Source organism: Theropithecus gelada, chromosome 5, assembly GCF_003255815.1.
Source record: "Theropithecus gelada isolate Dixy chromosome 5, Tgel_1.0, whole genome shotgun sequence".
Lineage (NCBI taxonomy): Eukaryota > Metazoa > Chordata > Mammalia > Primates > Cercopithecidae > Theropithecus > Theropithecus gelada.
In genome coordinates this window covers 88,407,985-88,422,340 of record NC_037672.1, presented here as the reverse complement: position 1 = coordinate 88,422,340, position 14,356 = coordinate 88,407,985, and the positions used below count along the sequence as shown (strand labels likewise).

Below are 14,356 nucleotides of genomic sequence, written 5' to 3'. Positions count from 1 at the left end.
TACTGGCAAACCAAATTCAGCAGCACATCAAAAAGCTTATCCACTATGATCACGTGGGCTTCATCCCTGGGATGCAAGGCTGGTTCAATATTCGCAAATCAATAAACGTAATCCAGCATATAAGCAGAACCAAAGACAAGAACCACATGATTATCTCAATAGATGCAGAAAAGGCTTTTGAGAAAATTCAACAGCCCTTCATGCTAAAAACGCTCAATAAATTCAGTATTGATGGAACGTACCTCAAAATAATAAGAGCTATTTATGACAAACCCACAGCCAATATCATACTGAATGGGCAAAAACTGGAAGCATTCCCTTTGAAAACTGGTACAAGACAGGGATGCCCTCTCTCACCACTCCTATTCAACATAGTGTTGGAAGTTTTGGCTAGGGCAATCAGGCAAGAGAACGAAATCAAGGGTATTCAGTTAGGAAAAGAAGAAGTCAAATTGTCCCTGTTTGCAGATGACATGATTGTATATTTAGAAAACCCCATTGTCTCAGCCCAAAATCTCCTTAAGCTGATAAGCAACTTCAGCAAAGTCTCAGGATACAAAATTAATGTGCAAAAATCACAAGCATTCTTATACACCAGTAACAGACAAACAGAGAGCCAAATCAGGAATGAACTTCCATTCACAATAGCTTCAAAGAGAATCAAATACCTAGGAATCCAACTTACAAGGGATGTAAAGGACCTCTTCAAGGAGAACTACAAACCACTGCTCAGTGAAATCAAAGAGGACACAAACAAATGGAAGAACATACCATGCTCATGGATAGGAAGAATCAATATCATGAAAATGGCCATACTGCCCAAGGTTATTTATAGATTCAATGCCATCCCCATCAAGCTACCAATGAGTTTCTTCACAGAATTGGAAAAAACTGCTTTAAAGTTCATATGGAACCAAAAAAGACCCCACATTGCCAAGACAATCCTAAGTCAAAAGAACAAAGCTGGAGGCATCACGCTACTTGACTTCAAACTATACTACAAGGCTACAGTAACCAAAGCAGCATGGTACTGGTACCAAAACAGAGATATAGACCAATGGAACAGAACAGAGTCCTCAGAAATAATACCACACATCTACAGCCATCTGATCTTTGACAAACCTGAGAGAAACAAGAAATGGGGAAAGGATTCCCTATTGAATAAATGGTGCTTGGAAAATTGGCTAGCCATAAGTAGAAAGCTGAAACTGGATCCTTTCCTTACTCCTTATACGAAAATTAATTCAACATGGATTAGAGACTTAAATGTTAGATCTAATACCATAAAAACCCTAGAAGAAAACCTAGGTAGTACCATTCAGGACATAGGCATGGGCAAAGACTTCATGTCTAAAACACCAAAAGCAATGGCAGCAAAAGCTAAAATTGACAAATGGGATCTAATTAAACTAAAGAGCTTCTGCACAGCAAAAGAAACTACCATCAGAGTGAACAGGCAACCTACAGAACGGGAGAAAATTTTTGCAATCTACTCATCTGACAAAGGGCTAATATCCAGAACCTACAAAGAACTCAAACAAATTTACAAGAAAAAAACAAACAACCCCATCAAAAAAGTGGGCAAAGGATATGAACAGACATTTCTCAAAAGAAGACATTCATACAGCCAACAGACAAATGAAAAAATGCTCATCATCACTGGCCATCAGAGAAATGCAAATCAAAACCACAATGAGATACCATCTCACACCAGTTAGAACGGCGATCATTAAAAAGTCAGGAAACAGCAGGTGCTGGAGAGGATGTGGAGAAATAGGAACACTTTTACACTGTTGGTGGGATTGTAAACTAGTTCAACCATTATGGAAAACAGTATGGCGATTCCTCAAGGATCTAGAACTAGAAGTACCATATGACCCAGCCATCCCATTACTTGGTATATACCCAAAGGATTATAAATCATGCTGCTATAAAGACACATGCACATGTATGTTTATTGCGGCACTATTCACAATAGCAAAGACTTGGAATCAACCCAAATGTCCATCAGTGGCAGACTGGATTAAGAAAATGTGGCACATATACACCATGGAATACTATGCAGCCATAGAAAAGGATGAGTTTGTGTCCTTTGTAGGGACATGGATGCAGCTGGAAACCATCATTCTTAGCAAACTATCACAAGAACAGAAAACCAAACACGGCATGTTCTCACGCATAGGTGGGAACTGAACAATGAGATCACTTGGACTCGGGAAGGGGAACATCACACACCAGGGCCTTTCATGGGGAGTGGGGAGGGGGGAGGGATTGTACTGGGAGTTATACCTGATGTAAATGACGAGTTGATGGGTGCTGACGAGTTGATGGGTGCAGCACACCAACATGGCACAAGTATACATATGTAACAAACCTGCACGTTATGCACATGTACCCTAGAACTTAAAGTATAATAATAAAAAAAAGAGTTCGTCCTCTAGGGTTTCATCATCAATATGTTTTACGTATTTTACCTGATAGTTTAATAATCACTTCTTTAAGAAAATTTATCCTGCATTCCTCATTGGTTTCTTTTCCAAGTGTCTCAGAATGAGACACTTTGGCTTTAAATGATTTTTCAACATATACTTGTGGGGATAGCTCTTTCTACACTGTCTGTGTTGCCCCATTTTAGAATCTCTTCCAGCAGCTGTTCAAGTATCATTCTCAGCGAATCCATCTTGTGCTCACAAAGCCCTGGGAAATTGTCAAGGCACTGATTCCATAAAATTAGAAAGTCAAAGACACACAAGAAATGTCAGACATCATCTCATCCAACATTTTCTCTATAGCCTATAATTCAATTTCCCTAAAAATTCCTTGTCATGTAGTCACCCAGCTCATGCTTCGGTACCCCCAATGACAGGGAGCTCACCGTATCCCAAGGCAGCACTGGCCATTTTTAGATAGTGCTAGTTAGAATGTTTGTCCTTAGGTTGAACTTAAATTTGCCATCCTATTGCTTCCTATTGGTCTAGTTATGTTCAGTAGGGCAACCCCGCATCATTTTCCCTGTGACAATCCTATTTGAAGATCACTCTCATTGCCCTCTCTTAGCTCTTTCCCTTTCCAGGTCAACTATTCCTAGTTTTTCCACATTGAATATCTTTTCAAGTCATCTCAAAAATGTAGTAAGTTCTGGACTCTCTGTAATAAAGTTATGTGTGTGCACATGCAGAATAGAACCCAGAAGATGAGTTCTGGTCTGTCCAGTACAGAGTAGGGTCTTTTTGTTGATGAACCAGTTGCATGGAGGATCTCATTAATGGTGTTTCAATTTTGTCATTTGTACAAGCATAGGGGATTGTCTCTATGTTCTATGAATCCAAAAATTCAATAGATTCCTGTCTTTACCTATGGATTAATTGAAAGGTGACAAGGAGATATTCAGGACTGCACTATAGGGCAAATTATAGCAGAGCAGCCTACCCCTGAGACCACATGATGCCATACAGACCTTACATGACAATACAGACAACTGGAAGCATCAGAACCAAATGATATGCTAGAAAAAATCAAAGGCATCAGTCATTCCTGTTGATATGTCAGTGTATTTCCCAACAAGGTATGGAAACAGAATGCTTCCCCTTTCCTTCTTTCCACTAAACAAAAGAACTTCCAGGGAAAAAAAATCCTCCCATTGAGCAACAAGTTGGAGGCTCCAGAAATATATCTCTAGAATGAATTAATGGTGTACTATAAGTTGATATTCCCTATAAAATGAGTTTGGCAGAGCACATCTGGTCTGTGTTGATTTGTTTGCCATTGAAACTTTGGACCCCCAGCAAAGCACCTGATATATTATTAAAAAGTTTATGAGTATCTCATGCTGAAGAGGTGGTAGCTCCTTCAATGAGCTAAAAGCAATCAGTCTGGTCAAGGAGAGAGGAAATTAAGGAGGCTTTGAAGAAACATAGTAAATAGGATCTTAAGATTTGATCGGGGTGGAAAAGGAGAATTAGGGCAGCAATATGGTTTATTTTTCCCAGTAGACTATAGCTCCATGTTCATCCTTATGTTCCCAGAAGCATATATCTTTAGATGCAAAGACATTAATGATAATACAGATGGTGACTTATATGGGGTCATACAGATGACAGTGACAAGGGCAAGACACAGAGATTTAGTTCTTGAGTCCCTCAATCTGCTGGTGGCTGAGTCAGTAAAATGACTCAGCATCCTTGCCTCATACACCATTTCTTTTACGATATCTAAAAGTTATTCTCATGATTATGTTCTATAAAAAATATGTATTTGGGGGGATATGTGGGTTAGAGGAAGGGTAGTGAAGTTTCAAGATCCCCTAACATTTGTAGTGTATAGCTGCACATAATGTTCACTCATGAAATTCTAAGTTGAAAAGCTATACAGTTTACCAAGTCACACCCTGTATCAAGAATGCATAAAATTTGGAGCCCTATACAAAAATCATTTGGACTTTGAGAATTCAGCTCAAGGAGATTAAAAAATAATCTCTAATCATGTCTATGTGCATTAAATTTACCACAAAACCATGGTAAGACAATTTATTTAAGTAGGGATTTAATTCCAGATTAAGTGTACTGATCTGTTTAAAAAAAAATACAGATCTATCAGGTTTCATTTCACTGGTGATTCTCACTGGCTCCAGGGGACTTGAATGTTTACAGTACCACAAAAGTTCTACCCTTTTTTGCAGGTATACAGCAGAATTCATGAGCTGGAATCATGTATTTAAAATGCGTGTAGGTAATGCAAGTAGTCCATTATGGGTTTTGTGGCTCTGTCTGAAGGTCTATCTCATTAAAAAAAAAAAAAAAAAAAAAGAAGTTTGAAGAGCCTGTTTTCAAATATTATTTGATGAAATGAATTCTCATTTAAATATTGATTCATATAAGGAAAAAACAATTACACATATGTCAGTATTGATGAAAGCCCATATTATCATCAGCTCTGCAAATGGCTTTGAGTATTTTCAGTTTCTTCATCAAGTCTGGAATTGCCTGGGAGAAAAAGGCTTAAGAGGGACATTCAAATTTGAATCTTTGGTCCATTATTTCTTTGTTCTCTTATCTTAGCTATGACATATGACAGTTCCAAACAGTTGCCTCTTTCATACAGTTATTCCAGTCATTATGCCCAAAACACTTGAGAAATTGACAATGGAGAAAAATAAAATTGTACTTAGTTGCTACATAAGTCATCAGCACCATATTTGAGGCTTCTATATCCATAAGGACTTTCTTCTTAAAAGGACCTGGCAAACCCAGGCTGCTGCTGAGTAAGCTGAGGTTAGAGCTCAACATATGTAAAAATTGGTCAAACATAAAATGGTTGTGGCTTCTCTGTAATAACTCTTCCCTGAAATAATGCAGAAAAAAAGCTGAATGTGGGGTACCGTGGGAGAGAACATGACCAAAAAACATGTTGTCTGGGAATTTCTTTGTAAGGCAAATGTGATTCATGGAGTAGACATACAAAGGCAACATAGTCAAGGATTGGTTAGAAATTTGAGTCTCAACCTTTGAAGGATATTTAGTTTAATTCCCTCAGCCTGGTGTGTGTTACAAATATCACATAAATAAAATCCACTCTTCAGAAATGGCATGTGATTGCTTAGCTAGGTTTTTCCAGCATTCCGTGTTTTCCATTTCTTTTTCAACTAGCTTTGATCCCATTTTTTTAAAAAGGTTTTTCCTGCTTATAAAGCATGTTGGCTTTGTTTAGTAAGCAAAAGAATCTTTTAGGAAGTCCCAGTGTTAGGCAAGATTTTATTTTATAAATTAACTTTCTCAGGGAAGAAACGGTTTTTGCTCTTCTGTTATTAATCTACAAAAGCAAAATGCCATATGTAGTCAAGATTTTTCCAAATGACATGATGAGTAAGAGTTTTTCTTTTGTTTATTGCGAAGTATAGTTGGCAAACATTATCTCCAGAATGTGAGTTGCACCAATTGACCTGCAGAGGGAGTTAACAAGTGTAACATGATAAAATACTGGTGGTCACCTAAAAGGCTAGTTTTCAAAGTGAGAAAAAAAAAAAAAAATCATGCTAAGAACACAGTTTCTTCATAAAGAAATACAATGGACTCTCCCTTTTCCATGTGTGAAGGTTTTCATAAACATAGTATATTTTCTCTTTGCATTCATTGACCAGCTAATGCCACCTGCCTGATGCTGACTTGGTTGTTTTGAGATCAAAGGTAGGAATACATTCCAAGCTCTATGAAGCCAGGAACTGTACCAGCCTAGTTCACAATGGTACCACACACCTCTTGGCACAAAGAAGTTGCTCAGCCAATAATTACTGAACAAATTCAAGGGGACAAAAGTAGATACGATATCTTGGGGACAAACAGCATGTGAAAGCAGATTTGGTGCTTCTTTGGTAAATGGTTTGATAACCAATCCCTAGGAGATAAAGTTAATGTATAAAATATATTTTATATACACATAGATGTTGATAATTGGACTCCACTTACTCATTTGGCAAACACTTATTGAATGCCTGCTATTGCCAGCCATTGCTTTAAGTGCTGAGGATACAATAATTATTTTTTTTTCTTTTGAGACAGAGTTTCACTCTTTTTGCCCAGGCTGGAGTACAATGGCACCATCTTGGCTCACTGCAACCTTCGCCTCCCAAGTTCAAGTGATTCTTCTGCCTCAGCCTCCCAAGTAGCTGGGATTACAGGGGTGCGCCACCACCCCTGGCTAATTTTGTATTTTTAGTAGAGATGGGATTTCACCCTGTTGGCCAGACTGGTCTCGAACTACTGACCTCAGGTGATCCACCCGCCTCGGCCTCCCAAAGTGCTCAGATTATAGGCACGAACCACTGCGCTTGGCTGCGGATACAATACTTTACTGTACTGTCTGGCAGGTAATATTAGTTGGTAGGAGTTGAAGCGTATTGTAGGATAAAGTGTCTATGAGCAGAAATTGACACAATTCTAAGTAGAACTGACAGTGAAGAGCTCTCTGACAGTTGAGGGGAGACCTGAATGAACTGTGGGAATGTGGCAAATGGATATTTAGAAGATTCTTCCAGGTAGAGGAACAGCAAGAATGCCAGGCCTGAGGCAGAAATGCTTGAAGAGCAGCAAGAAGGCAACGTGGCACATGGTTAAACATGGGGAGAATACTAGACATCCTCTTCTGTAAGAAATGAGGTTGGAGAGAGAACAGAAGGCCAGGAGACGTATGGCACTGCAGGCCATGGTAAGGATCTGCAATTTTAACCTAAGTGTCTCAGGAAGCCACAGAGGGCTGAGAGGGAGACAGCGGCATCCTGACTGGAGTGGTCTGGTAAACAGCTCATTCTCTCTGCTGTGTGTAGAGTAGGAGAGAGATGATTAAGTGTGGAAGACAGGAGGCCAGCAGAGGCTCTGGCTGTCACTCAGACCAGGTCAAAATGGGGTGGGGGAGGGAGACGTTGAGGAGAGTCAAAGTTCTTTTTGGCTCAAGTCACTGGGTAAACAGAGGTGCCATTTTTATAGACTGGGAATGGCCTAGGGCAGAGCATGTTGGGCAAGCGGTGGAATGGGAGGAGCCAAGGGTTCAATTTTGGACATTAAATTTGAGATGCCTTTGCCATATCCACAGGAAGATATGAAGCAGACATCTGGAGGTGTAAGTGTGGTCAGAGGAGAAGGTGAGGTGGGCACATGAATTTGGGAATAGATGGTGTACACCTCAGAAAGAAAATGTCCCTTTTTTGTTTGTTTGTTTGTTTGTTTGTTTTTGGAGACGGAGTCTTGCTCTGTCCCCAGGCTGGAGTGCAGTGGTGCGATCTTGGCTCACTGAAACCTCTGCCTCCTGGGTTCAAGCAATTCTCCTACCTCAGCCTCCCAAGTAGCTGGAATTACAGGTGCCTGCCACCACACCTGGCTAATTTTGTATTTTTAGTAGACATGAGGTTTTACCATGTTGGCCAGGCTAATCTCAAACTACTGACCTCGCGATCTGCCCGCCTTGGCCTCCCAAAGTACTGGAATTAAAGGCGTGAGTCACTGCACCCAGCCAGAAAATGCCTCTTCTAACTCTGGTTTGGTTCCCCACCTGATCTACTGGGCACGAGCTCGGGCCCTCTAGGGCAGATGAGCATCCATGGGGGCCGAGAGCCACCTTGGAACTGGGACACCACCAAGCAGCACAGCTCAGCAGCTAAGGTACTTACCATGTGTGTTTTCTGCCCTGGTGGGCAGAGGGAGAAGGCTAAGTCCCCTTGTACCCTCTGCCTCAGGTTGCCCAGGTCTACAATGACAGTAATACCATCTAACACTTGGTCCTCTTCCAAGAAGAGGGATAAGCTACTGTACAGGACAGTGAAGAGAGTTGCCAGCACCTGGAAGAATCACATAACGAGATCTCAGGTGCAGGCAAATTTATTTGTGTTTAAATAACCAAGTCCTTGAGATCAAGCAGTCTTTTGATGATCACCCTTTGTGGAACTTGGTGCAGGGCTCCGTCAGTTACTGCTGCTGACTTACTGCCTATTCTCAAAGTATGAAGACTTCAGTCACTAAATGGAAGTTGACATAGACTTGCTGGATAATTGAGAATACTTTTTAAGATAAGGCCTCTGGATCTTGCCCTTCTCCTTTCAGCTCTCCACTGACTTTAGAGAGATCATTCTAGAAGATCATGCCATTTCCTTTCCTAAACCCTTCCAACAATGCCCCTATGGCTTTGCAGATAAAGTCCGAGGTCCTTAGCATGGCTCGTAATATTTCACAAGATCTGTCTCTTGCCTCGTCTATGGCTGCTTTTTAAAATACACACCCCAGGCTCCAGGTGCTATTTATCATTTCCCTAATAGGCTGATATGGTTTGGCTGTGTCCCCACCCAAGTCTCATTTTGAGTTGTAGCTCCCATCATTCCCACGTGTTGTGGGAGGGACCCGGTGGGAGATAATTGAATCACGGGGATGGTTTCCCCCATACCGTTCTTGTGGTAGTAAGTCTCATGAGATCCAATGGTTTTATAAAGGTTTCCCTTTTTGCTTGACCCTCATTCTCTCTTGCCTGCTGCCATGTAAGATTCGCCTTTCACCTTCTGCCATGATTGTGAGGCCTCCTGAGCCATGTGGAACTGTGGTTCCATTAAACCTCTTCTTTTTAAATTACCCAGCCTTGGGTATGTCTTTATCAGCAGCATGAGAACAGACTAACACATGGGCTATTAAGGAAATGTTCTTTTGTCCTGTGTCTCCTTAGAATGACCCTTGCTGACTTATACACTGGAGAACTTCAGCTCATTCCTCAAGCCCCAAGTTCAAGATCTTCCTCCTCTGAGGAATTCATAGACCTGGCCAAGCAAAAACCTCCCCTGTGCCTGCAGCAGCATCATACTTAATTTTTCCATTGCAGTAGTGTTAGACTGCATGGGCAGTCATTTAGATAAAGTCCAGCTTTCCTGCTACAGTGGTGGATCCTTTGGAAGAATAATCTAAGTGGTCCTCCAATTTCTGCATCTAACCCACGGGCACGTAAGCAGCAGAACTTAACAGATATTTACTGGATGAAGTGAATGAATGGGTTAGAACATAAGAGCCCAGAACAAAGTCTGTTCTTCTAAGAATAAAGCTCACAGCTTACGAAACGTCGCTGAGACACAGAACTATCAGAGCATTATACTGGGTGAAAAAAGCCGGTCCCCCAAGTCTATATATGATTTCATTTATATAACATTCTTGAAATTCAAAATTATAGAAATAGAAAACAGATTAGTGATTTCCAAGGGTTAAGGAGGACATGGGGTGGGAGGGAAATGGATGTGGCAATAGAAGGCAACTTTTATAGGGATCTTTGTGGTGACGGAAATATTCTGTTATGACTGTTAATGTCAATAGCATGCTTGTGACGCCATACTATGGTTTTGCAAGATGTTAACACTAGGAAAAACAGTAACTCTTTACTGTTTTTGGGATCTCTGTGTATTATTTCTTACAATCACATATTAATTGATAATTATCTTAAAATAAAAAAGTTAAAGAAAAAAAATTTCAACAGTGACCCTGACAAAGTCAACAAAACACATGCGGGTGCTTGATGACATTATACTGGTGAGAAAAGTGGATTAGTTGGAACAGTCATGAACTCTACTTGCCTGAGAGATCAAGAATTTGTGTCCCTCTCTTATTAGAGGGCTTCCTCTCAGGTTCATACTTGGGTTTCCATGTGCTTTCCAAGTCACCTGGACTTAGCCATGGAGACTAAGACTTACCCTGTCCATAGGATCCCTGGAGGATGCATGGCATAGCCTTTTTTTTTTTTTTCTCCTGCCTCAGTCTCTCAAGTAGCTGGGATTACAGGCCCCTGCCACCACGCCTGGCTAATTTTTTGTATTTTTAGTAGAGACAGGGTTTCACCATGTTGGCCAGGCTGACCTTGAATTCTTGACCTCAGGTGATCCACTCGCCTTGGCCTCTCGAGTAGCTGGCACTACAGGTGCATGTCATGATGCCTGACTAATTTCTTGAATTTTGTAAAGACGAGATCTCACTATGCTGTCCAGGCTGGTCTCAAACTCCTGAGCTCAAGTCACCTTCCTGCTTTGGCTTCCCAAACTGTTGGGATTACAGGTGTGAGCCTCCACACCTGGCTGAGCTACTACGTCCCACATGGCACAGCTTCTTACAGGAGTAAATACAACTAGATGTCTTAGATGTGTCCTGAATGTATGTAACTGACCCCTGGGTCTACACTGGACATACTGGGTACAGGGATGACACGACCCTGCTGACCCTGAGTGATCCTAATTCTGTGAGATTGTAGCATACAACCCAATGTGTTTATCTGCAGTCAGACTGGATGGCTGACAACACAACACCTAGGGAATATCCATGGCCTTGAAGCCCATCATTTGCTTGTGTAATGTTCTTTTTTTTTTTTTCCTGAGATGGGTCTCGCTCTTGTTGCCCAGGCTGGAGTGCAATGGTGCGATCTCAGCTTACTGCAACCTCTCTGCCTCCTGGTTTCAAGCGATTCTCCTGCCTCAGCCCCCTGAATAGCTGGGATTACAGGAATCTGCCACTATGCCTGGCTAATTTTTTGTATTTTTAGTAGAGATGGGGTTTCACCCTGTTGGCCAGGCTGGCCTTGAACTCCTGACCTCAGGTGATCCACCCGCCTCGGCCTCCCAAAGTGCTGGGATTCCAGGCGTGGGCCACCACGCTCAGCCGAGTAATGTTCTTACCTGGGCAGAAGCTTTCTAAATGTTGGTCTTTCCATCCTGACTCCTTGAAAGGGAGGCACTGCATAACACATGTGGTAGTGACAGGGTGCCTGGTTCAGGGGGATTTGCATTCTTGCTCATGTACGGGGTTTCTGACTGGGATCCTGGAATGATCTGTGACTCACCTGAATCAGATGAGCCGCACTTTCTGGGCTGCCATATCGAAGGTCATGTCCGTTGATGGCTAACACGCGGTCGTTCTCCTCGAGCTGACCATGTCGATCTGCCACACCGCCATCCAGGACATTGAAGATGAAAACCCCAGGCTCATCCACCTTGCGCACCAGCTTTATTCCAAGCTGCTCCTCGGGGCTACTTTTGTTGAGAATCACATGGAAGCTGTCATCCCGGGATCCGTAGGCATCCAGGGCCTGTCCATTGTTCCTGCTGCGGAACTTCTGTTCACGCAGCACAGTCAGCCACAGCACTTGGCAGGGCTGCCGCAGGAGACGCACGGCATAGTTGTGAGGGACGTTGCTGATGTCCATCCCGTTGACCTGGGGGCAGGTGGAACAATCATGTGGTCAGCTCCACCTGCCACAACCCTTCCTGAAAGATCCAGGCCTGCAGAATAGCCAGGATCCTGTCTTTAAAGACTGCTATGCTCTCCCACCTCATCCTGTGTCCAATAACTGCACCTTCCAACAGCGTTTCTAACCCTGTTCTCTCCAAGCGTGGCCTGCAGCACCTCTCCAGGCCTCTGTGAGTAGACACCGACTTTCTCCACCTTGTTCTTACCCAAGCCCACATATTTATTCCCAGAATCCTGGCCTTCATTTCTGTTGTCATTATTTTTTAGCTGGCAGGAAGAGAGGAAAGGAAGATAAGGCAGGAAAAGGCAAAAGAAAAGCATTTTTCCAATTTGCCTCAGTCAAATGATTGCATTAAACAGCTGTTCAAGCCGAGTTGACATTTTCTTCCCAAAAATCTCCAACTGAATTTTTCTCCCTGGGTCAACTTATACCCGAACTTCCAGTCCTCACCACTGTGTGTGTATGCAGATGTTCTAGTGTGTGAGTGAGGGTCTGTGAGTATGTGAGCATGAAGGAGCGTATGTGTGTATGATACTGTGTATGTGCGCATGGGAACGTGTCAGGTCTCAGGGCGGTCCCCTGCAAGATTTTTTTTGCCCGTGTTCTCAGCAAAAGGAAGAAATCCTTGCACAGTTTCAAACAAACTGATATGAAAGGAAGTGTCTAGACTCTTTTATTGAAAGGCTAGATCTCTTTATAAAGTTACTTAAACAAGCTGAAGCTCGGCCCTCTCATTTGTGCCTCACTAATGATGTGTAGAGCTGATACTGCATGGGGCTTTCTGGTTTTAATTTCTCTGGCTACACAGGCCCAGCCTGGAGGCTGTAGCCCCCATGTTGGAAGAAAACAATTTCACAGCAAGCGCTGCACTCTGTGCTTGAGGAAAGAGGCCCCATGGAGGAGAAATAACTTTCTTGAATTTCTGTAGTTTGATAAGATTTCTTGTATTTGCAGCCAATTGTTAGAGAAGGCTTGGAACAGGCTTTGCAAAGGCCTTTCTTGAGGATACAGTCACCTGTTCTCTGGTGCAGCTCCAGAGGCTCCCTCATGCAAAGGCAAAGCTCACCACCCTTGTCCAAGCACAGGTGAGGAGAGCACCTGAGGTGGCAGGACCCGGTTCCCCCATCACCTCTGGGCCCAGAGAAGGTCAGGGGAGTCAGGGTTGCCTGCTAAATAGTCCTGGCAGCCCTTTTGCTTGTAAGTGCCAGTTGAAGGCCACAGGAATCAAAATGTTTTATTATGCAACCCTCCCAGGCAGCATAGTTTCCACTAGAACTGGGAGGCAGCCATGCACAGTGTCACTGATTATACTGTGGACTGCCCCGAGGGCCCTGTCTTATGCTCCACCTCAGAGGCCAGCAGGAATTTCAGCATTTCTGTGAAAACTGCTTTAGGTTATTTCTCCTCTTATTCCAATCAGTTTGCCAAAGAAACAGCTCATAATGTGACAGGAGCCGGTCCCTCAGCAACCTAGAAGGGATGGGATAGAACTGTTATCTGAGTGTCAGATAGAAAATATATGAGCAGGGAGGGGTTTCTTGTCACTTTTGGCAAACACTGGACTTCTGTCTGATAAACAGCTCTTTATCCTTTCTGTTCTGAAAATTCCTCCTTAAAGTCCTTCCCTTTAACCAAGCCTCTGAGGACAGTAACACCCAAAGCATTCTATTCCAACACCTGTCTCCCCTGGAATGTCTCTGGGTCGGTGAAACTAACATAGAGATTACTTTTATTTTCAGGGAGGGCCATAAGACTATAGGAAATTGACTTTCAAAGAGTAGGTGATTGTGATTAAATAAAATACAAAATGTTCTACTAATCTACTCTAAAAGCAATTTAAGAAAATATTGTCCCCATTTTATTTTATATTAATGCTCTTTAAAAAAAAGAGATAAAAGAAGAAAGAGGAGGTGGAGAAAGGGAACGAAGAGGAAGATGGAAAAAGCTAGAAGGGAGAAGAGGGGACAGATAAAATGATATATAGACAGATAAATATTTATGTACAGAGAGAAAGGGTGGAGAGAGTGAAAGAGCAAGACAGAGAGAAACAAAGATCTCAATTAAATGACAAATCTCAGAGTCATAAAATGATAGAAAGTGACTATCCACATTTTTTTTACCATTTTGCTCATTCATCTATGCATCTACCAATTGTTTGCTCAGAAGCCCCTTGCTGCAGCCCCACAGCCATAGTCTCTACCTTTAGAATGATGTCTCCTGGAAGTAGCCGGCCGTCTCTGGCAATCACCCCATCACGATAAATGTGTTGGATAATGATATGGACCAGTGGGGTTTCGCTACCTCCCACCAGCCTGATGGAGAGGCTTTCACTGGGATCTACTCGATTGATCTTGATGCTGGTAATTTCGCCATCTGGAATCAGGTGGTACAACCTCGGAAAGACTGAAATGGACAAAGAGTGTTTATTTAAGACACCCACCCAATGGACCTTTCCAACTACTCTTCTTGCCAAACTTCAGTGTCAGCCAAACTAAACTATTCATTTTTCCTCATACATGTTTTCCATTTTCCTGCCTCTGTGCCAGTGCAAGTTTCTCTGCTTGGAATGTTTTTCATCCCAAGCTTAAACCCAATTTTTCCTTCA

General features: G+C 42.4%; 1 protein-coding gene across 2 annotated transcripts in view; it reads right to left on the bottom strand.

Annotated features, from left to right (window-relative positions):
• Positions 1–14,356, bottom strand: part of LNX1 (ligand of numb-protein X 1) — a 195,404-nt gene that overhangs the window by 31,591 nt on the left and 149,457 nt on the right. For both annotated transcript variants that reach the window (XM_025386367.1, XM_025386368.1), the window contains 2 exons: positions 13,952–14,154; positions 11,344–11,715 (listed from right to left, as the gene is read on the bottom strand). In XM_025386367.1, the coding sequence (XP_025242152.1) occupies positions 11,344–11,715; positions 13,952–14,154 (575 nt within the window). The remainder of the gene's footprint in view (positions 1–11,343; positions 11,716–13,951; positions 14,155–14,356) is intronic.